At 40.0% G+C, this 22,668-nt stretch overlaps 1 protein-coding gene across 1 annotated transcript; it reads right to left on the bottom strand.

Moving 5' to 3' along the window:
* Nucleotides 1–564: 564 nt before the first annotated feature.
* Nucleotides 565–21,141, bottom strand: glud1b (glutamate dehydrogenase 1b). The gene is made up of 13 exons (XM_030754416.1): nt 20,588–21,141; nt 14,545–14,625; nt 14,268–14,323; nt 13,417–13,480; nt 11,843–11,937; nt 8,528–8,707; nt 6,532–6,669; nt 6,234–6,371; nt 6,037–6,117; nt 5,284–5,407; nt 3,946–4,037; nt 2,811–2,873; nt 565–1,488 (listed from the first exon to the last, which is right to left on the bottom strand). The coding sequence occupies exons 1-13, from the start codon at nt 20,982–20,984 to the stop codon at nt 1,369–1,371; spliced, it is 1,629 nt and encodes a 542-aa protein (XP_030610276.1). The 5' UTR covers nt 20,985–21,141; the 3' UTR covers nt 565–1,368.
* Between the last annotated feature and the right edge of the window lie 1,527 nt (nt 21,142–22,668).

The raw sequence follows: 22,668 nt of genomic DNA, 5'->3' as shown, positions 1-22,668 counted from the left end.
TTTGCACTGACAGAAGATTGGGAAGCACCACTTAAGGGGAAAAGAACAGGCTAAAAAATTTATTGTCCAGAAGCACACAGTATGACTGTAACTCAGCAGGTATTGCAGGTTGTCTACTGACTGGGCGGTTGGTATTTTGATCCCTGGCTGCTCCAGTCAACATGCCAAAGTATTCTGGGGCAAGATACTGAACCCCAAGTTGATCCTGATGTAGAAATCGGAGTGTGTATGAATGTTGGAAAGCATTTATGCTTAGTAAAAATGTGCACAAGTGTATGTGAATGAGGTTTGTAGTATAACACGCTTTGAATGCTGGAGCAGAGTAGAAAAGCGCTATATAAGAATGATTTAATTTACCAATTCTTGATACTATGAATATTTTAATAATGGCAAACATTTTAGTGTTTTTCCACTACGCATGTTTCTGTCCAATCCCCTCCTCTAGGTCTTACTGCCAACTCTCAGAAAACTACAGGAATCAGCACATCAGGAAATGAACACCAGTAATTTTTGTATCTGAACATTTTATTTTTGTTTCCAAAAAAAAAAAAAAAAAAAAAAAAAAAAAATGAATACAGTAAAAATAAAAATGTAATTTCCTCCAAAAATAACTGCAATGCTGAGGAGCTGGACAGTTAAACAGGAATACTCAGCCAGGGACTGGGTGATCACAGTGACACCATCCCAGCTCCTCTGTCTTGGCCAGCGGAGGAGTCGAGGAGAAGCTGCATTTAAGATGACGCAGCAGGAAAGGCAGAAAAACGAGCGGGACGAGGAACATAAGACCAACTATGAAGAAATAAATCCTTGTTGTGAATTCTAAAGCTTGGCAACATCATCGCTATAACTTTCACACCTTAAGAGTGAGAATACACACTCAAGTACTATTTTCTCTTACTCATATGAAGTTAAATCTACATCCCTTTGAATTAAAATTAGACTGAAGTGGCCATCTCCCTTTTAGAGCAGACCTTTTAAAATAAGGCATCTGTAGTGCTGCCGACTGAAACAGCTGCAACAGGAGGGGCACACATGCATTCAGCGATCAAACAGAGCTAAAAACGTGGCTGCCTAGCAAACATTTATATGTTCATGGGATGGAGTCTTCTGTCTGTCTATAACCTCAGGCAAAAACAAGAACAAGACAATATTTAAAAAGCACTGCAGAGATAGACTGGCAGCACAAAGATCATGAGACAACTACGAGGCAAGCCAGTGTGTCGCTGCATGCGTGTGAAAGGAGCCAAGGAGCAGCAGTAAACATTGATATGTTCTGAAGGCTGTTGTAGAGGTGGAGGAAGGCAGGAGAGGGGCATTGACAGCAGGAGGGTGGAGGAAGGGAGAGTAGTGTGGATCCTTGTCAGCCATTTATGTGAAGGTGAGCCCAGCCTCGTTGTAGACCTTGAAGACCTTCTCGATGGCGTTCACGTAAGCAGCTGTCCGCAGGTCCAGACCGAGGTTGTACTTGCTTGCTGTGCGCATGATTTGCTACAAAAGAAAAAACAAACAGGTTATATATGCAGGCTACACCCACAAGTACCACATATCTGTGGTAACCGTTTTCTGGTTAAATCTGGTTGGCCAGTCATTTGTTTGAATAGTGAACTGCTGTTTTCAAAATGCTGACATTTATCTTTGCAATTTTTGTTTTGACATTTTAGTCGGTTGAGAAATGGTTGTGATCAGAGTCACATGTCAACAACAGAGTCCACTGTATGTTGAATGGCAGAACAGCTTATTTACGCGAGCCTCTGGACAGCATAATGCAGCTCAGTGCTGCTGTCTCCAGAAGGGCCTGTGTTTGTATCTCCTGGTCCTCTGAAGAGCTTGCAGAGATGTTGAAGAGACACAAAAAGTATTTTTCTTGAAGTTTTTGACTTTTCATTTTTTATTCAAATCTCTGCTGTTCAAAAATGTCCTTAAAATTTTTTTTTTTAGATGGTTTTGCTTGGTGGGTAACAGCTGCTTGGCCTTAAAGGAAGAAGCTGTGAAAGTGCAACAAAGCCTCAGCTGACCAACTTTGTGTAATAGTTCCTTCAGGTTATGTCATCCTAGGAGTCCGAATAAGTTGGAATATGTTAATAACATGTTAATCAAGAACTGAACAGGAAATATGGAACAGGGTTTGTACCATGTTCATCAAATTAAACATTAGAGACATCTTTACAAAAAAGACTGCACAGCAAATCCGTCTTGGATTTTAATCACAGTCTAATAATGTTAGCACTGGCCTCATTAAGCAAAGGCACATTTACTGATGATGTTATAAAACAAGGGTCAGTCAATTCAAGGCTTCCTTTGAGTGCTGGAGCCTCTGGTGTTTTTGGTTAACCTTTGCAGAGCAGTTAAAAAACCAGACTCAGGTGGGACCAGCTCCTAGTTTACACTGAGGAATTAAACACCCTCGACTTCTAAGATTAGGCAGCAAACTTTCCTTTTTGATGAAGCTTATAGCTGGTGCTGGATCAGTTGTGCTGCTATAGGGTTAGGTTCCTGGAATACTTTCCATGATTCATCAGCCACTACTGCATATTAACTTGAGTCTTCTCTTTCCTGTAATTTGTGTTCTGCCCTGTTTTTTGTCCTTACTCTTTCACTCTGATGCACCTCTAAAAATTAATAGAGTGCATCGTAAAAAAAACAGAACTTGATGAGCATGGGCCTAACAAGTTGTACCTGCTTACAGGTGGAAACACTGTGCCTGAGATTTCATCTAGTTGGACTAGTTTTTCCTGGTGAAATACAGGTCATAGGAGCAAAGAGGAAATAAAGGAGAAGCACACCTCTAACATTCCTGCACGATCACTTACCCGAGCAGATCTCTCCATAGTGTAAGCCAAGCCAGAGTGAACAATGTCCTTCTCTGAGGCACCCTGTAAAGGATGACATAGTGTTAACCCTACATCAGTCTGAGGAGTAGTAAAACAGTTATTGAATTAATAATCAATAAGTAAATAAAAAGAACATTATTAATAAATACATAATCAGCTGGGTTGATTGCCTTTATAGATAAAAATCTGTTTCATGTGGAAGTTATTTCAACACTCTGGTACCTTGTGGTATGTGTACGACATTGAAACAAGAAAAATTGGTTTCATCTTTTTATGTTTCTTATTCCAAATTGGCAGATTTCATAAAGTCATGACAGCAGATTGATAAGAGACACGTGGGAGGACTTTGAAATAGATTCATTTCCAATAATGAGGTTTAAAAAAAAAAAAAAAAAAATGGAAATTTTTACTTCTGGATAATTAAAGCAGCGAAAACTTGGTTGAGCGTGGTGACGTCTCTCCATATTCATGTCTGCACCATCGTGAGAATTCAAGTGTTTTGAATTGTCAGGTATTTCAGGACAGAGGGCAGGAAACATGCAGAAACACATTCAAATCTGAACCGTGTCGAAGGTTTTGCTGAGGTTTCAGAGTTGAACGTTGTGGTTCCTTGAAACATGTTTCTGGGTCTGACATGCATTTGCCCTCATTTGACCACAAGCTTTTTTATTATACATACATACACATACACCAATGCTTGTTTCTATTATTCTGTATCCGATGTATCATGTGTCCCATGATATTGATGCTACAATTTACAGAAAAAATAAAACCAGCTGATTCTGAGGTGGTTCGGGTCAGGAAGCATTCAGTGATTTTTTCCATACGTGTTTCACCTTTGATGCTTTTTTCAGTAACAATTCGTCTAGTTTGCTTCAAACTTTGAGAGCACATTGTGTGGATACAAAGAAATGCAGTCTGAAGTTTGGATGATTGTGATCATGTTGTGCCTAAAAGTTGTTTTCTGTCAAGTTTCATAACAGCTTAGATCAATCATTCATGCTGTGAACAACCAGTCCATATTAACAATGCTTTCTTTACTGAGCAGGTCTGACAGGGTAAAAAGATTAGGCGTAGCTGTGAGAGCTTTCTTCAGTGACATTAAATTACTTACAGCGACTCTGGCCTGGAAGTCAGCAGTAGGTACGATGGGGATGGGTCCTCCCTGCTTGCCAAACTTCCTCTCTAAACTTTCCTGAACAGACACTAAAGAAAAACAAAATGAAATCAAAAGCACAACAATTACCAGCGATGACAAATCTGACTTATCAAGTTTAACTTGTTTTACAAGTACACACTCCTCATTCCTTTTCTGCCATGATATGAGTGGCTGTGTGAACAAGAAAAAGAGAAAGTAAAAAGAGGAAACAAAAGAAGCTGCTGAGATCAGAATTTATACCGCAACACCAGAAGACAGACGAGCTCAGATTTAGTTTGTTTTTTAAAGAAAAGAAAAAAGAAAAAAAAACAAAGAAATCTATGCATTTGGCCTCTAAACTCTTGTTCTTGGCAACACTGTTTTACTCCTTTTCTGTTTTTTGTTGTTTAAAACACACACACACACACACACACACACACACACACACACACACACACACACACACACACACACACACACACACACACACACACACACACACACACGCACTGATGTGGCGTAAGGTAATATGTACTGCTGGTCAAATATTTAATTAAGCTTGTTTATGAGAGTGGGTTGAACTAAGCTGTTTACTGTAAGGACATAAAAAATAAAATGAAATAATTAATCTTTTAAATATTTTATTACAGATGCCTGCACGTTCTTTTGACTACCCTCCAGGACTGACTAAAAAAAGAAAAAAAAAACTCAAACATCAAATCCTGACAGCAAACCAAGATGTTCTCTATTATGACACTTATAGAACTGGTACACCCTGTGACTTCATTTTCTACACTAAATTTAAACAACAATGGACAGATGCAATAGAAGCAGCCTACCCTGGAACCACAAGACATCCAATGGATGACAAACTACAGCTTAACCTCGATGGTAAAGGTGTTGTGAGTGTATTTCCTAGTGGAAAGATTTTGATTCAAGCTAAAAATTTAAATCGTGGAGAATTTGAAAAAATCTTTGACAACCTAAAAGAAGAGGTCCTAATCCAGGGAGGAATACAGAATATGCAGCTCGGCTCTTCTGACGCAGTCCCTCCACCTGAATGAAAGCTTTGTTTTCCTATCCACTTATCCTATCACACTTGTATCCTATCCTATCCACGTTATATGTTTACATATAATGACAATAAAGTCTTCCATCTAACTGACTCTTAGAAGTTTTTTGTGTGTTCTCTTTTTTCTGATTTCCAATACTTGTGCAATGAATGTCGTCAGACAAAATGAATAGAACATAATGTAAAGCAAATGTATCTTGACTATGTCGAGACCACCGCAAGAATAGCAGGTTTGTACTCACTGAGCAGGTGGTAGTTTGAGTCCCTCTCATATTTGAAGGTTAGCCTTCCATAGCTGACATGGTTGAGATTCTTCAGCCACTCGAAATAAGAAACCGTCACACCACCAGCATTCAAGTACATGTCCTGCAAGTGAAAAGCCCACAGTCAGCTATCTGTTTGGAACAGTTTTCACTTCTCTGCATGTATAACTGCCGGGATAAAAAGGTCGTCTGTACTGAAAACGTGTCTTAAATTTGATTATCAATGAGTCACTTTGGTGTAAAATTCATATTTTATAGAAGAAATTACTTCATAGCCATAACCATCTGGATTTTATAGCAAATACTGGAGAAATGCAACACTTTTATAATAACTGATTCAGTTTTCGTGATATTTCTCCTTTAAGTTTTTATATTTACAAAGGGCACATACAACATAATGTTCCATCAAGACTGTATGAGTGTGATTTGACTGATCATATTTGGGGGGGAAACAAGCAAACAGCCTCGACAAACTTCTCAGATTCTCAGTCATTTGTTGACTGGTGCTCAAAAAGCTGCAACATCATTGTGTTTTTGTTCTGTGAACAAAAGTATGTTTACAATACTGCTTAATAAAGCCTAAACAAGTCGTGCCCATTTACTGTCTTTCAGAAAGGTGGTTATTCATTTTAACCTTTGAGATGAACAAAAATAGCAAAACAAAGAAAGTAAAATAATTCGCTTTACACAAAAAAAGTAGCCTGAATTTCTCTGTTTGCTGTGCGTACTTACAGGAATAACCATGACATTGTTCTCCAGGAAGATCTTATCAGCATCTGGGGTGGTAGGACCATTGGCACCCTCAGCAATAATCTGACAACACACACATGCACACATAAATGTTACCTTGTTTATAGTCCTTAATCATTTAAAATCAAAGTGACAACTTAAAATCACAGCAGCTTTTATACGCAAAGGGTAGAGTTTACTTTGGCCTTGATCTTGGGGGCATTTTGACGTGTGAGCTGCTTTTCTCCAGCTGCAGGAATCAGGATGTGGCAGTCGGCTTCCAAAATTTTCCCTTCATACGGTTTAGCTCCCGGGAAGCCCACAATGGTGCCGTGTTGCTGCAGAGATACACACAGCAGACATGCTGTTTCAATGGGAGCAATGGCAGTTATATTGTTAAGTGAGCATGAGTCAGTATGATTTAAAAACAGTTAAAAGAAAGACTGAAAGGATAAAAGAAAGGAGAGAGGAGTGAGGAGAAGACAGCAATGCTGGTACCAATTTGTAGTCCTCCAGCTGTTTGGGGTCGATGCCATCTGGGTTGTAGATGGCTCCATCAATCTCACCGATGCCCACACACTTGGCCCCAAACCTGTGCAGGTACCTCATGGAGTGGAGACCCACATTTCCAAAGCCCTGAGAAAAATCAGAGCAAGGTAATAATCCACAGCCCAACAACATATAATTTCTTTGAGATGGTTAAATATGAAAAGTAAACAGCTTTGAATTATACCTCAAAACCCCAAACAAAAAACTGTTTACGATCATTAACTACACTCTGCTGCCACCATGTGGCCAGATGAGGTTCTAACATCATAAGCCACAGAACTGAGACCTGCAGAGAAACCTTTTAGACCACGTGTTTTATTCTATTTATTACATAATGTGAATTTGACTGAACAAATCAACACAATAGGCATGTTTTCAGTACACAAATCTCTGTTCAGTGTTGCTGATGAATTCAGCTGGGACTATGGATGGGCGATGGCAATCTGATATTTCTACATCCATCCAGATCTCTGTCTGTACATACACATTTTGCTCTATTTACTCTATTTAAACAAAAGAAAAAAAAACAAAAAACAAAAAACTTTAATACACCGAGGCCAGGTTTTTGTACTGTATATGCAATATAGCCATAAAATTAGACATAACATTTCAATTGTCATCCACAATAATCTAAACCTAAAGAGATCTAGAAAGAGTTTGTGTATAAATTATAAAACAACTTTTAAGCAATTTCACAGTTTTAAAGCAAAGAGAGTTATTGTTACATGCCCCTAGCCTGGATTCTAACACAACTGCAGGATAATGAGGAGGAAGGAGAGACAACTTTACAGCTGATTAAAAAAAAAAAAAGAAGAATATACACCCCTGCTTTTATCTTAATACCACATTAAAGATCTGCCCTCTCCTTTCTCACTAATAAATCTCTAGGAAAATCTCATCTCATGTCAGCCCAGAGTAACACACACACACACACACACACACACACACACACACACACACACACACAGATTAGCTTTTTGAACATCCACATCATGAATCAGCTGTCGTCACAGCTCCTTCACCCCTCACTAACACCAGCTTAGCAACCACCATCCTTCAAAATCTGTTTCTTTACTGTTGCTGAAAACAATCCGTCTCTTGAAATCTCAGTGAAGACAGGACATCACAGTTTGAGTTCACATTCTGTATGGAAACAAATAAAAGCAGACCCTTAAGTTTGAAAGCTGCACAGCTTGCAGCTACCCTGACAGTTATTTTACTGCATCTAAACACACAGAGCTGTTGATCAAGAGTCTCAGATTGTGCTGTTGTAATGAAAAGAAGTAAAAAAAAAAAAAAAAAAAATTCTAGGAAAACAGCAGACACCACTGCTGAGGGCTTTCCTGCCCAGTTTGTGTCAGTGACACGTGAGGAGCTACCATGTGACAACTGGAAATGAAACTCCAAAGCAAAATGCTGCTCTTTGACTTTTTGTCTCCACAGACGCACTTCTCCTTTCACAGAATTACACTGAAAATCTGCACACATTTAGAGGAGGGGAAAAAAAAGAAAAAAAAGAATTTTCCTTTTAATTAACATTGCAGGGTTCATTTTCACTATATTTTCCCCTAACACATAGTTCATTTCTTAGATTTCATCCTCAATTCTAAAACATGACATTCCCTTAAACTCAAACTGTGTCTCACAAAACTGCTGGAACATGACCAGCAGAGAAAGCCATTTTCTTTAAGCGGTTCCTCTCGATGACTCATCTTTCATAAACAAAGAAGGGAAAACTTGAGTTCACTGCTGCCTGCACGGTATGAGGAGATCAGGCTGAAACAGATGGCATGGGTCTGATTGAGACCCAGCTCTAAAACCCTTCATCGTGATTTCAAATGAAAACTTAAGTCCTGTGAGTATCAGTGAGAAAACAGCTGCAGCAGGGTCTGCTTCACTGAAGGGTTTTTTACTTTGACCAAAGAAAAAATACATGTCTGTGTACCTGGATGATGAAGGTCTTGTCCTGGAAACCAGGAGTCAAGCCCAGCATGCTCATGTAAGACGCCTCATTAATGAAGTTCTCAATGCCGTGGAAAACTCCACGACCGGTGGCTGAGATACGACCGTGGATTCCTCCCTGGCTGATAGGCTTTCCTGTCACACATGCATGGGCGTTGATGTCCTGCAAGGAGAGGGGAGAATTTTTTTTTTTTTTTTTTCCTAATCAGACCACAGCTTAAAACACTACTATGCACACAGCAAAATTATTTAAGGCTCAGTTGAACACAGCATTGGAAGAGAAACCGCCACAAATAAGGGTAACAACCTAATGAATCTAAAAGTGTCTTCAAGATGACCTATAACAACCACAAGTTCCTTTAAAAAAAAAAAAAAGATTATAAATAAAAATCAGGTACCTTTTGAATTCATCTCACTTTTTATAGGACAGGGTCATTTTAGTTAATGGGCCACATACAGCCCAATGTAACCTGAAATTGACCAGACCAGTGAAAGCACTGGTAATCATTTATATTTAACAAAATCTTTAAGCTGAAAACATAAACTCAAATAAAAGACTGTCAAATTTTGAAAAGGAACAGGGTGAACAAAAATCACATTTCATGAATAATCCATCTATGAGGCAAATGAACAGCCTGAGATAAATTTGTGAGTTTACTAATATATCTCAGTTTTTCATTAAGTCAACTGTCATGTAAATTATAATTTATGGATAGAATTGTACATTTTTTATGATTTATAAACTTATCTAGATCTTGTAATTCTTTTATAATTTCAGACATTTAGACAAACTCTTTAGTAAAGCTGCCCCCCACCAAAAAGGAACAACAACAAAAATTAATGGCTTCATTGTGAATTTCACTCTTTGCAAAGCCATCCAGTAGACAAGTCTGGCACCCCTGAACTGTGTGGAACCACAGGTATCAAACATGTGAGACCAGAAATAAGCCTCTAGTGTCCATCAGTGGCACTACAGTTTCCGTTTACCTGCACCAGCTTCAGTTCCAGCCATGCTTAATATACATTCAGAAAAATGTAGTGCTGCCCTGGTACCTTGCAATGTATCAGCTGACTGAACATGTACTACTCATAATCCTCTTCCCTCAGATACCCCAAGCAGGAATGTGCCATCCACTCCACAGGAGTATCTGGAGCAGTGGGCACATGACTGCGTAAGGTGAGAGGAGACCAGAGAGAAGAGCAGAATAGAAACTACACTGGATTACAGGTTTTAGAATCATTCACAGATGAATGCCCTCCAGATGTGGTGACTGATTACAAGAGGCGGGAAGTAATGAAGTACAAATACTTTGTTACAGTTAATAGTCTTGAGTAGAGTTTTCAGATTTTTTAATACTTATTTTTCTGACTACTTTTTACTTTTACTCCTTACATTTTTACAGAAATATCTGTAGTTTCTACTCCTTACATTTTCAAAACAGACTTGTTACTTTAGGTTTAAAATGTCAGAGAGAGGTTTTCATTTCTGGTCACTGCGCCGTCAAACATCAAACGGTCTGAGCCTAAATTAAGGAACAATAACAGACAAGAGACAATCCTACTGGTGTATCCTCCATCAGTGGGGCTTATAAGTTATGTTCGCGGTACTTCAGTATCTTAGCTAGCACTACTGAAAAGGAGCAAAAATAAAGGGAGTAACGTGCTGTAGCCTGTAATTTTAAATGCAGTGTTTCTAAATGCTCAACAAACATCAGCAAGTACACAAAAAGTGTCTGCATTTTGTCACACAGTGTGTCTGCTAGCTAAATGTCCAGCTGCTGTGTTTCCAGGGAGAGAAAGGTTCACTCAGAGATGTAAGAAACAGGACAGGAGAGGAAGAAGAGAGGTTAGATTTAAAGGTAAGGACTGCAAAACAACCTGAGGTATGTTAACTTTGTGTAATTCAAAGATTGTATGAAAATACTGCAGTTTAGTGCATGATAAACAGGTCAGCTTGCTGTACTGTATTTACAGTAAGGTTTTGTCTTGACTGGTGCACAGAGGCTGTGTTCATGGTCAGAGTTCCAGGTTGCATGAAGTGTAGCAGAGATGAGTTTGAATCAGAGCTGTTGATGCTGAGATTTATTCACTGAATTCAACATTTATACAACCTGCTACTTTTACTTGTTAATTTGAGTACATTTCAGAGCCTGCACTTTTTTACCTTTACTTAAGAAGTTGAATCAGTACTTCAACTTTTACCAAAGTATTTTTAACACAAGTACTTGTACTTAAGCGCAGAATGTCTGTAATTATCCCACCTCTTGTGAATAATGACTACCTGGAACAAAGCACCCGTCATATGGACGTGAGCTAATAAAATAACTGCAACACAATGAGAAGGCCTGCAGCAACCTGCTTAAAACTGTTTTAACCAATAACCCTCTTGGTTGTCTGATCAACAAGGTTCTCAAGCCATTACAGGGATAGTGCAGAAAACTTGCCAAATTGTGAATTGTGACGCATTTCATTCAGTTGGTACCAACCGAATGCACCAAACAGCCACTTGCTAATGCTAAAGGCCTGCTAACTGCTGAAAGTCTAAATCAAGGTGCAGTGCTGAGCAATCAACCACTGGCTAGAACCCTGGCATACACGATGAGTGTTTGTATTATGTGTGTCCGCACTGTTGTATGTTTTTTGTTTCATTTTAATAAAAATAAAAAAATAAAAAATCCATTTTGATCCATTATACACTTTATATCCTCAAAGTCCTCAGCACAGAAGCACACTCATTGCACTTCCGTTCTCTCCAACAGGGGCTTTGGGTTTTTTAAGCCAGCTAACACAAAGTGAGCCTGGCTGCAGTATACCCTTCAGGACTTCAATACCATAAACAATTGCAGAAGAGAAAACTTCAAAAATGGTGGTAAAATGCTCTCTTTTTAAAAAAAAAAAAAAACCTAAAAACAGTAAGGCCTTCAAAGTATTGACAGTATAAAAGATGAAAGAAGCTTCTGAGTCAGCTGTGAGCAACACACGAGCACGTGAAAAAACATGTGGGTAAATATTTTCCATGTTTAGTCAAATAGCACTGTTTGACAGATTTTGATAGAACGATTAGCTGATAACACAAACAAAAAGACCTTAGTCTGAAGCGCTCCATTTAAGAGATGAGGAATGTTTCTGTGGTCTGCTGGGAGGGGAGAGGCAGGAAACCGCTGCTCATGCTTTCTGTATGACTCATTCCATGTTTTTAATTTGGTCCATTTTAAAATTTGTACCAAACTGCAGCCAAGGCAGCCAGATCGGCTACGCTGTCTACAGTATAACATTTACAGCAGGTCAGAGAACTCACAGTATGTGCAATAGTGTTTGCATATGTGTCGGCGATCCAGGACATTTCCCTCTCTCCTGTGCTCATGTCCGGAGCAGGGACATCGATGCCAGGGCCTGGTGAACAAAGACAGGCACGGAAGGAAAGGAAGGGAGGGAGAAGTGGAAGAGTTTTAACAAAGTTTGGCAGTCACATGAGATGCAGTGAGTAGAATATCACAAACTCTGAGCACCAGGCTTTGTGTCCTAGTGTGACATAAAAATGTGCCCTCAAGGGCCTCAAGATGTGAAAACAGCAGCAGACATGCAGAGAGAAAATAACCGAATCAGACCAGTGACGTGGGCAGACAGTGGGGACGGCTTTACCTCCAAGGCAGATATTAAAGGCCCCTCTATCAAGCTTAACAAACGGCAACGACTGTTGACTGCTGGTATATAACAGACAGCATCACATCCCTCTGTGGTGTTTGAAGTAAACACATTATGAGCATTTTAAAATGCATCCACATAAGGGTGAATAAACAGGTGGTATAGGGGCCCATTCACCTGCAGAACCAGTGGAGTATATACAGTACTGTAACCTTTTATGTCAATTTGTACTTCCACAACAATTTAGTTACTCTGCAGATTCAGATTAATAATACACAATAAACAAATTTAAGTTATGATTTACTGTTAAAGTTTGGACTTCACAATATACCCAGCAATACATGAAGATTATGATCCTGAAGATCAGCCTCAACTTTACCACCTACAACAAAACAATATATTTAAACTATAAAAGATTAAATAAAATAGAACTGGGGCAGCACGGTGGTGAGGTGGTTAGCACTGCTGCCTCACAGTTTGAATACTATCTAGAAGGTCTGGGTTCAATTCCACCTTGGCCCAGGCCTCTCTCTCACTGTGTGGAGTTTGCATGTTCTCCCTGTGTCTGTGTGGGTTTACTCCGGTTTCCTCCCACAGTCCAAAGACATGCACTTACTGGGGTTAGATTATTTGGCTACTCTAAATTGCCCATAGGTATGAATGTGAGTGTGGATGGTTGTCTGTCTTTCCATGTTGGCCCTGCGACAAGCTGACGACCTGTACAGGGTGTACCCTGCTTCTCGGCCTATGTCAGCTGGGATAGGCGCCAGCCCCCCCCAACCCTGAGCAGGATGTGCAGAAGTGAATGGATGGATGGAGAAAGTACTTTTATTTTTGTTACTTTTGACACTTGAGTACTTAGGTTCTAATTTTTAAAATGCCAGCTTTTCCTCTGTATATTGTTCCTATAGTGTGGTATTACTTTCACTTCAGGAAAATATCAGAGTACCTGTGTCTTGACTGTATACTGCAAAAACCTAACAGGTTATGACTTTTTGGTTTCTCCTCCTGTAAATTTCAGAAGCCAGTTCCCTTCCCTACTGTTAATTCTCTACCCTTTTACTTGACACAGACACACCCAGGGGTACCCCAACCTGAATAAACACCATTAGATGACTGGAAATGTTTACCTTTATGGGTGGAAGTATTAACCTCTCACCACTACAGCCATTTAACAGTTCAAACAACAAAAAATCTGCTCAAACAACCTCACAGACCAAAACTCACCAATGAAGCCCTTCTTGGCCAGTTCAATAGTGAATCTCCTGGTAATTTTCTCCAGCTCATTATCCTGCAACAAAGTGCAGATTTTAGGAAAAATAAGATCTGAGCAATCTGGTTACATTACTGGCAGCAAAATTAAACAGTTTATTCTTTATATAAACCAAAATTAATCTCTATCAGATATGTAGAAAGATGCTTAGGTATCTGACAAAACTAAAAGTTTTGTGAGGGTTTTCTTTCCAGTCAACTCTAAGCTTAGAAGAGCAGCCAGTGGCCTTCAAATAAAAAGGACAGTTCAAGCACCATTTGGTAATTGAAACTTGCACTGAAGTTTGCCCTTTAAATAAGTAATCAGAGTAATTAAAGTACACAAAAAAAAAAATAAAATACCTTTGATTGTCTGCTTCACCACCCAAATGTGACACTGCTCTCTTACTGTACTTCAAGGTTATGTTAACTAAAGCTAAAATTAACTGTGACAAAACATTTCAGTTAACTAAAATAATAAAAACTATACTTTTAAATAAACAAAAAGTAACATTCAATAAGACAGAAGTACCCATTCTGACCTTCTTGAACGAAAAAAAAAAAATTGCAATAACTTAAAAAACTAAGACTTAAATTAACAAAACAAAGATTTCAAAATAATACAAACCCAAGCGAAATGAACAAAAACTAAACTTGGAGAAAAAAAAAAAAAAAGGTTAATGAAATGTACACATCAACTGAAAGACAAAACTATTACATCTCTAGTTCTTACTTAAGTTCTCATCAACTGAACAAATAAAAATTAAAATCATGCTGTTATTGTCTGTGTCTGAGTATGTGAGGAGGATTGCAATCAGAAGGCTTACAGAGTAATTCCTAGGGTTGATCTTGACTCCAGCTTTGGCTCCCCCAAATGGCACATCTGGAAGATAATAATACAGCTTTGTAATCACACATATCTGTGCAAAAACGCATAAAACATAGAACAAGTATTTTTAATGTGTAGTCAGTACAGAAAGAAGCAGAAAAAAAAAAAATTCTCTGGCATTACCACATAACCTACCATACAGTATTAATATGTATGCAGAGAAATGGGGATGACCTTCTGTAGGCTTTGTGGAAGGCTAAGACTTTAATACTTACCAACAACGGCACATTTGTAGGTCATCAGAGAGGCCAGGGCTTTCACCTCATCCACAGACACATCTGTACTGTAACGGATACCTGAGGGAAACACAGACAGCAATCTGTATCAGGGCCTGCATACTGAGAAAAATGTGCAAAAGGTCTAGATGTTTTGCCATGCGCAAAAATGTAACTCCTCATATCTTCTATGCTTTTATTAGCTTGTTAATCAGTTCAAGTGTGTTATATATTGACAGCCGATTACATATTCAGTCTGTATCCTAGGGAAGTCTTTGGATCCGGTCAAATAGTCAGCGTTGCTTACAAAGGTTTTTAACTGAAGTGACCTTCAACTGCTGCCACAACCATAATAAGAACTTGTTGAATTCTCTAAATACTAAGGAAGGGTGCTGCAGGGGCGCCCCACAGTATTTTGCATGTCACAGAGGGGACAATCAGAAAAAAGTAACTTCTATATCACTTATAGTAATAACAGTTAATAGTCTGTGACTATAAGAGACAAAAGCCCCAACAACTATACGTACAAGAACTTTCAGGTCAGTATCAAATATGTTAGAATGTATTCAGGTTTGAGTGGTGTGTCACGGAGGGGACCAAGAAAATCAGAAATCCTGATGAAATAACTTTGTCCTGTTAGAAAGCAGAAGGAGAACCTGTTGAAGAAAGAATCCATGTTGCTCTCCATTTTCTTTTCACCTCCTCAAATATTTTTTTGATTTCTCTCAACTTGTTTCTGCATTTTCTTGTTCTATCATTACGCATCTTTGAATTCATGATTAATGTACTTCTCTCAACAAATTTGTAAATGTCAGTAAACTCACAGGATAGTAGTACTGCCATATATTATGGAGGTCAAGAAGCCCATGGTGAACCTTACCATGTACCACAATGCATTGCTTTAGATGAGCATGCTCAGTAGTTACATGTCCATATACAGCCTTACGCATACAATTGAGACAATCTGTGGATCAGATTTATTTATCAAGTCTGGTTGAAGTATGACCCTAAAGTCAAAAGTTGACAAGAGGTTATGAAATTTAAATTTAAAAAATAAATAAATAAAAAAATGATGTTAATGTTAAAATGCTAATGTCGCTCTTCCATTTCATCTCCTGACCTGCTGTTTTGAACAGTTAGCGGTAGTCTGTTAAACACAGGTGAAATGACACTGCTGCAATAAAATATGCTTCTTATCAAGTTGCTGCCATGTGTGAAGAGCTCTAATTAAAGATTAAGGACCTCTATTAAAATGAAATGTGAATTTAAGGGTTACCATTTTGCATTAGTCATAGCCATTGTCAAACTGTCAGCCTTTAGGACTAAATTAATCTGTCTTGGGTGACAGAAAGCCTTAAAAACAGGTGTCACCTCTCAAGCAGGAAGTGAAAATGATTCAACGGGACTGACAACTAATCTCTGTGCGATATGCATTTTATTTCACTTCATAGGCATCTATTCCCCTCTCTTTAAAATTACAACCTTGGTCATGAAGTTTTATTGTTTGCTTTTTTTAAAAAATGGCCTCCAAGAAACAAAATGATAAGAATAAGTTGAGCAAAGTATTTAAAATGCACTTTTTGTATTCCATTTTCAGGACGTTGTACTTTCACCACAGCAGATTCATCTTCCCAAGTCTTCATAAATTCTCCTTCGCACCTTTCCTTGACCTCATGGCATTTTCCATCAGGGTAAAGGTTACCAGAAAAAGGAGGTAGGAGGTCATTTTTTTGGACTATTTTTGGTCTTGTGCTTAAAGTGTCGCCCCTGCCTGTAAAGCTTAGCAACAGCAAAATGGAACTGAATAACAGAGAGTGCGCACCGTGAAAAACCCGACCAATAACGACTGCACAAGAATGGGTCAAAGATCACCAAGTGTGTCCGGCAGTGAGGTAAAGCGCAATGGGTGGGTGGAGACCGAACGAACCAATCACAGCCCTCCAATCTGGCCCCAGCCCTTCAGCTGCAGTCATACCTTCCTGTTGTCTGGCGTTTACTAACGTCACCACAGCAACATGTGCAGCGTTACATGAGCTCATACAGCCAGATCACGGACCATGTCACGCTACCCCCAGTCTCATTGGCACAGTGTGTGTGGGCGCGAGTTAGACAGCAATACCAAAAATAGTGCATCCAGGGTAAGCTTACACACAGAAACTCAAGGGCGAAGAGCACAAAGAGGAGACTGCAGCATGTTTTATGCGTGCTTATCTATTTATGCTTGTTCAACTGCATGACAAAAAAAACACACACACACACACACACACACACATAAAAGCCCTCCCACTATCGAGTTCTCTCACAGAGGTCCTCCTGCATAGAGAAAAACCACCAAAGAGGTTTTAACCAGAGCAAAAAGGGAAATCACCAGCACCAACATTTCTTTTAACTAGGTTTTTGCTTAAATGCTCCAAAATGACAGGACAATGCATACATTTCTGCCATGCTGTATAAGGTATCACATGCTTGTTTCCTTTACTGTACACAGACTGTGTTTACATGTGTAAGAAATCCCAAAGAATCAGGCAGGAAAAACTCTGCACTCGATTACGTAATCTTGTCCCCACATACACATCTGCATTACTGCAGTTAGAGTCACCGGCTCGTCATTCTTGCAATACTGAATTAGACGGTGCTCGTGTGCAAGCAGCAGGTGCCAAAAACATCTGAAAACAAAACTCCATGTTTCAGAGTGCTGCTCCTCCTTAATTTCCATTCATCTAAAGATCAGCTGAGTTACCACGGGCCGGCATAGGACAATTTTGTGTTCACTGATCAAATTAAAGGCCACAGAGGAGGAAACAAAGGCCTGCCTTCCAAACCATCCCCCCATCAACCATCTATTATCCACCCAACCAGCAGCCCACCACAGCAACAAAAACCAAAAACAGATTGTAAACACATTCCTCTAAAATGGGAGGGCAGATTTTTGGGAAATAAATCAAGTTCTCTCAGAAAGACAAACAAAAGGCTCAAGAGGCTTTCACATCTAAAGCAACGGCCAATTATCTAACATGGAACATTTTTAAAACAAACACATCTTGGTCTTTTCCTTGACTAATAATATGTTTGGTGTGTTTGATTAAGAATTGAGACTGACACTGTTGTGTGGTATCAAATCTGCATTTTAGTGAAATCACTTCTACTTAATGGCTTTAAAATTTTACTCAGTATCAGGTGTCCTCAGTATATGGGCATCTTTACATACATTTCACTGTGCATTGTACTGTGCATAACTACGTATGTGACAAATAAACACTTTTTTTTTTTTTTTTTTTGCATTTTTGGCCACAGCGGCTTTTATCGGCAGTGGAGAGAGACAGGAAATGGGGGAAAGATACGCGGGCAAATTGGTGAAGGGCCGGGACTTGAACCCACACCCCAACATGGCATGGCATATGTATGTGGTCGTCGGCTTAACCACTAAGCCACCCAGGCGCCATATGGGCATCTTTTTCACATAATACTGCACAGTTCACATGTGACATGAAATAACCCATAGATTTATTTCACTTCTGCACCAAAAAAAACCCCCCAAAAAAACACAACACTTCTTCCATTCACATATTTAGTTAAAGGCAGTGTGGTTCAGCCCAGCAACAGTCTGTGTGGCTCTCAAATGGGGAAGATGAGCACAACATACACACTCAAAACAGCTTTTGCACTTTGTAGTTTGATCTGAATACAGCAAAAGGTTCATGCACTAAATCAATGATTAAACCCACTGAAAGATAACAACACCTATTCAGACTCTACTATCCAGGGGACTGGCATGAAAGTCCAATCATAGTTTCAGCTTTCTCAAAAAACTGTACCGACTACCGATCTTAATGACAATCCTGGTGGAAGGCCAAAACCTCTTTGATGGGCACCAGATTTTTTTTCTAGGATCTAGTGCATTTTTGGCCCCATTTTCAAGATGTTGGTTGTAGAAATGTCTCATCTTGAAAGTAAAACTAAGTGATGCCTGCTTTGTGGTCAACAAAGTGCTAAAAAACACTTTTTTAAAAACTCAGCAGCAATCCGGTCTTTAAGTCCGACGTCAATTCTGGGTCCAGATGCCCATAAATGGACAGCAATAGCAGCCCAGTCACTGTTCACTATTACATTCGGATCGGTCAAAACAACGAGTGACACAGCATTGCTAAGTATTGAAAACAGGAGAGTTTGGACCCGGAAATGGAATTCTACATCATCACTTAAAGACCAGATGGCACTTCCAAGACCCAGTTATTCAAAAAACCTTTTTTTTGGTGTGGTGCTTTAGTACAAAAGACAAATGCCCTTTAGTCCAACTGAAAAAAAGAAAGAAAAAAAAAGCAGCCATTTTTACATATTTTAATATCTCCAAAACTGGGTAACTCACACCAAAACAGCTGTGTGGTTCCTAAATGGCGTGTGGTGAGGCAAATCCAGGTGTGACTAGGGTTTTGTGTCATGTATTAATAATAATTTATTATAACTGCCCATGAAGTGATGAATGGGATTTAGGTTCTGGTCCTGCAAACTTTATATCAAAAGTGCTTTCGTGCAGAGAACTGATGATATTTCAGATAACTGAATAAAGGCTGTTTTACACAAATATGAAAACATGTGTTCCTTGGCCACAAAATGTTTGATCTATATAGGTGGATAAGTATGTATTTACACACATGCACTCTGGGGTGAACTACGCTCTATTATTGTAACTATTAGCAGTGACTCCAGCATGGATATGGTTTTGGATATTCAGTAATAACAGCATGGTAAATGAGTTCTGATTTGACTTTGGATTGAGGAGATGCTCATCTCATCTCAGGCTTTTATGTGATAGTGGACAGCGGAAACTAGCTTATTGATTTTTACCTATATTGCTTCTGAGTGCCAATAACTGCCTAGACAGACAGTGATGCTATAAATTCATAAATGGGTTATATTACCGTGAAGTGGTTTACAAGCGGGAAAAATTGTAATGGATACTTCATCTGGGTGCCACACTGCCTCATCTAGTCAAATAGATTTACTAGATTTAGATTTACTAACCTATATTTTTCAGCCAGTCCTTTTGTTTGGGGCTCAGTGGCAACATGCAATGTGCATGTCTTGAGCTGAAATAGGCTTCCCTTAGGATTGGCCTACATTCACTACATTAAGCAGCTGCAGTGGATGGGTTTCACAATGTCACTACCAGGCCAATGTCTCTTCACACCACTGAAACTTGCCCTTTGTCTGGTCAGCAAACCAAACGCACGTCTTCCTTCTTCTGAGAATCCCTCTTCTCCATAAAGCCCTCCCCCCACCTGTCACACTGACAAATAGGAGTGCCTGGAAAAACAACCACCCCCTCCTCAACTTTAATCTTTTTATCTGTACATTACAACCTTGTGTTCACAGTTTACCCAGGGCACCTAGCAGCAGTAGCCCATTGATGCCTCTGGTTATGAACCTTGAACTATAAGGTTTAGAGCAAATCCCACAGTATACCCTATTTTGCAGAAGGGTGACAGAAGAGGACCGAAACGTGAGCGTATGCATTTGCCCTGCTTGCCTGAGAGTATGAGTGTCCTGACAAGACTGTGTCATAGATGTGTTTTATGCTGTACAAGTGGAGACGCCAACCTGAAAAGATGACATGACACCTGATGCCTTTAGGGCTGTTTTCTCCATAACATTCAGAATGACAGTAGGCTTTTACTCTTTTAAATAAAGATAAAATCAATCCACTGGCTGACAAAATTACTGTGCATGGATAACTGCCTTACAAACACTGAAGCTCCAAAGAGTGGACAAAGTCTGGGTGCTGCTTGGGGGTAGTTCAACTGTTAGCTTGCAAGCTAATAAACTAGAGTACCGCAGGTGAGCAAGAAGGTCACTGCTATTGTGATATACAATAAACAAAGAGAACAAGCATGATCCTAATTTAAAAATAAAACGTCTAACGTTCAGTTGCTGTAGGTATATGGTGTGTTTTTAACAAGCTAACACTGCTGCTAAATAGGGCTAAAAAGCTGGCTACAGCTAGCTATCAAAGGGGCGATTGTAGGAGGTTCGGCTCAGTTCTTACCCCCTTTGCACGGTGTCCTGTGCTGGCTGTGTTGGGCGCGGTAGCCCTCCACCACCTCCCACTCTCCGTTATCCCTCTTGATAGGGAAAGACACGCTCAGGACGTGATTGCAGGGCTTGATGATGCGCAGGATGCCCCGCACACGGTTCCGCTTCTGCTCTGGGCTCTCCCTGGTCTTCAGGTCCTCCACCAGCTTGTCCTCTACGATGGCGGCACCGCGGTCGAAAAAGCCCTCAACCATCCTAAAGAAGTTGGGGTCATCGGGCTGGTCCGCTGCGTCGGCATAGCGACGGACCCGCATCAGGGAAGAGGACGCCGGGAGAGCGGATTCCACGCACCCCGAGGCCAGGGCACTACCCGCAGAGCGGCTCAACAGTTCCCCAAAATACCGATACATGACTTAAACTATGTAACCGTGCAAACAAACTACAGAAAAGGCAACTAAACAACAAGGACAATGGGGGTGACGACAGGAAAAGGGGGTAGAATGAGAGACGCCGCAGCTCCTCACCGTGTCCCGTCCTCTGGCCGAGTGGGAAATGGCATGCAGTGTCAGTTGGCTTTAAAAGGCAGCGCGAGCCGACCACAGCAACTGTAGCGCTCACAGACGCACGCGGAAGAGGAGGACCTACACGGGTACGCGCCAGTTGACAGTGCGCGCTCCCGGCTTTGAACTGTTGCTTTAGAAAGTCAGTGAAAAGAAAAACTGCGGGCACAGCTGTTTAACTGGCCCTAACCACATAGGACTAGTAATTAGGCATATATACACAGTTCACCATGGAGAGACATATCCTTCGATATATCTGATATCAAATAGAAAATAAAGAAGCCAGAGCTTTTTATGAGGAGGATACCATGTATAATGGAAGTATCTTCACACACTCTTTCTTTTACTCCTGTTCTCCTCCTCTTCTCTTCTCTTTGTCATGGGAAAGTCTAAGGAACTCAGTGCAAATCCAAGAAGGAGAATGACAGATTTACACAACTTGGAAAGGTCTATCAGATCAGTACAAGTCATTTGGATGTGTCACCACTTTGCCACTTTGGTTAGGGTGTTCAGGAACAACCCAGGAACCACCAAGGCTCAAGCTTGCCATGAACTGGAAACTGCTTGAACACCAGCGTCACTGTCTACAGTGAAGTGAGTTTTATATCCCCATTTCAAACCCAAGAACACAATACCAACTGTCAAGGTCTGAAAGTAGACCCAACATATTCAGCAGAATCTACAAAGCATGTGACTTTTTGGTGACTTGTAACTTTTCCTAATGAGTATGTCGTTATCCTGCTGCATTTTTCACCTCTTTGTTTATTTGTTTGTTTGTTCTTTTTTTTCAGTCTCAGAGTGATAAATCCCTTTTTTTTTTTTTGAGACACACTTGTCAAGATCTACTTGAAAACACTTAAGCTTGTTTTATGGTACCGGGGTTGTGTCCTTTTGTGTAGGTATTTGCTTACAGAGAGCCTATGAAGACAGGTTTTCAACCTATAACCTAACTCTGTGTAGGTCGAAAGCTGATTGGTTGCCAAGTGGAATGGGGAAGGGAGCAGCAGCGGAGTTCAATGGGAATGGGAGAAGAGCGGGGGGAAAAAAACCCATCAAAGATCAAAAAATGCAGCAGAACATGCACAAACAGTGCCTGCAGGGGATGTGTTTCATTATTTTTAACACTGGACTGTACTTCAACTCTGGATGCTATAACTTTGTGCTTCCCTGCAGCTGTCTGATGGACCAACAGCAGCACGAGGAAGAGTAGCCCACAAACCAGTTGCACCACATAGCTTTAGATTTAGCATGAACAGAGACTCCAGCTCTGACGATTAAAGCCACAGCTCAAAGTCGTCAGTCTGTTAATGTATTTATTAAAATATTTCACTTTCTCTTGTGTGATTACTATTGCTATATCACGTGCACAATGCTTAATTGTAGAATGGGCTTTGTATGATTTAATGTGACTGGGCAACTGAAGACAAGCACATTCAGCATTTTCTAAGATGTTTTGCTTTCGTGCTGGGAGATAAGTGAGAGAATCAATACCACTTCCTCATGTCTGCATGTTAAATATGAAACTACAGACAGC

This window comes from Archocentrus centrarchus, chromosome 19, assembly GCF_007364275.1.
Source record: "Archocentrus centrarchus isolate MPI-CPG fArcCen1 chromosome 19, fArcCen1, whole genome shotgun sequence".
Lineage (NCBI taxonomy): Eukaryota > Metazoa > Chordata > Actinopteri > Cichliformes > Cichlidae > Archocentrus > Archocentrus centrarchus.
This window is presented reverse-complemented; position numbering and strand designations above follow the sequence as displayed.

Bases quoted from the DNA above. Each gene is read 5' to 3' on its own strand.
- glud1b (XM_030754416.1), bottom strand. From the start codon at position 20,984: ATGTATCGGTATTTTGGGGAACTGTTGAGCCGCTCTGCGGGTAGTGCC. The intron at 11,938-13,416 runs GTGAGTTTTGGT...TTTGTTCACCAG, and splicing joins GGCCAAGAAGGGCTTCATTG to GCCCTGGCATCGATGTCCCT. The intron at 6,670-8,527 runs GTACACAGACAT...GATTTTTCTCAG, and splicing joins ACAAGACCTTCATCATCCAG to GGCTTTGGAAATGTGGGTCT.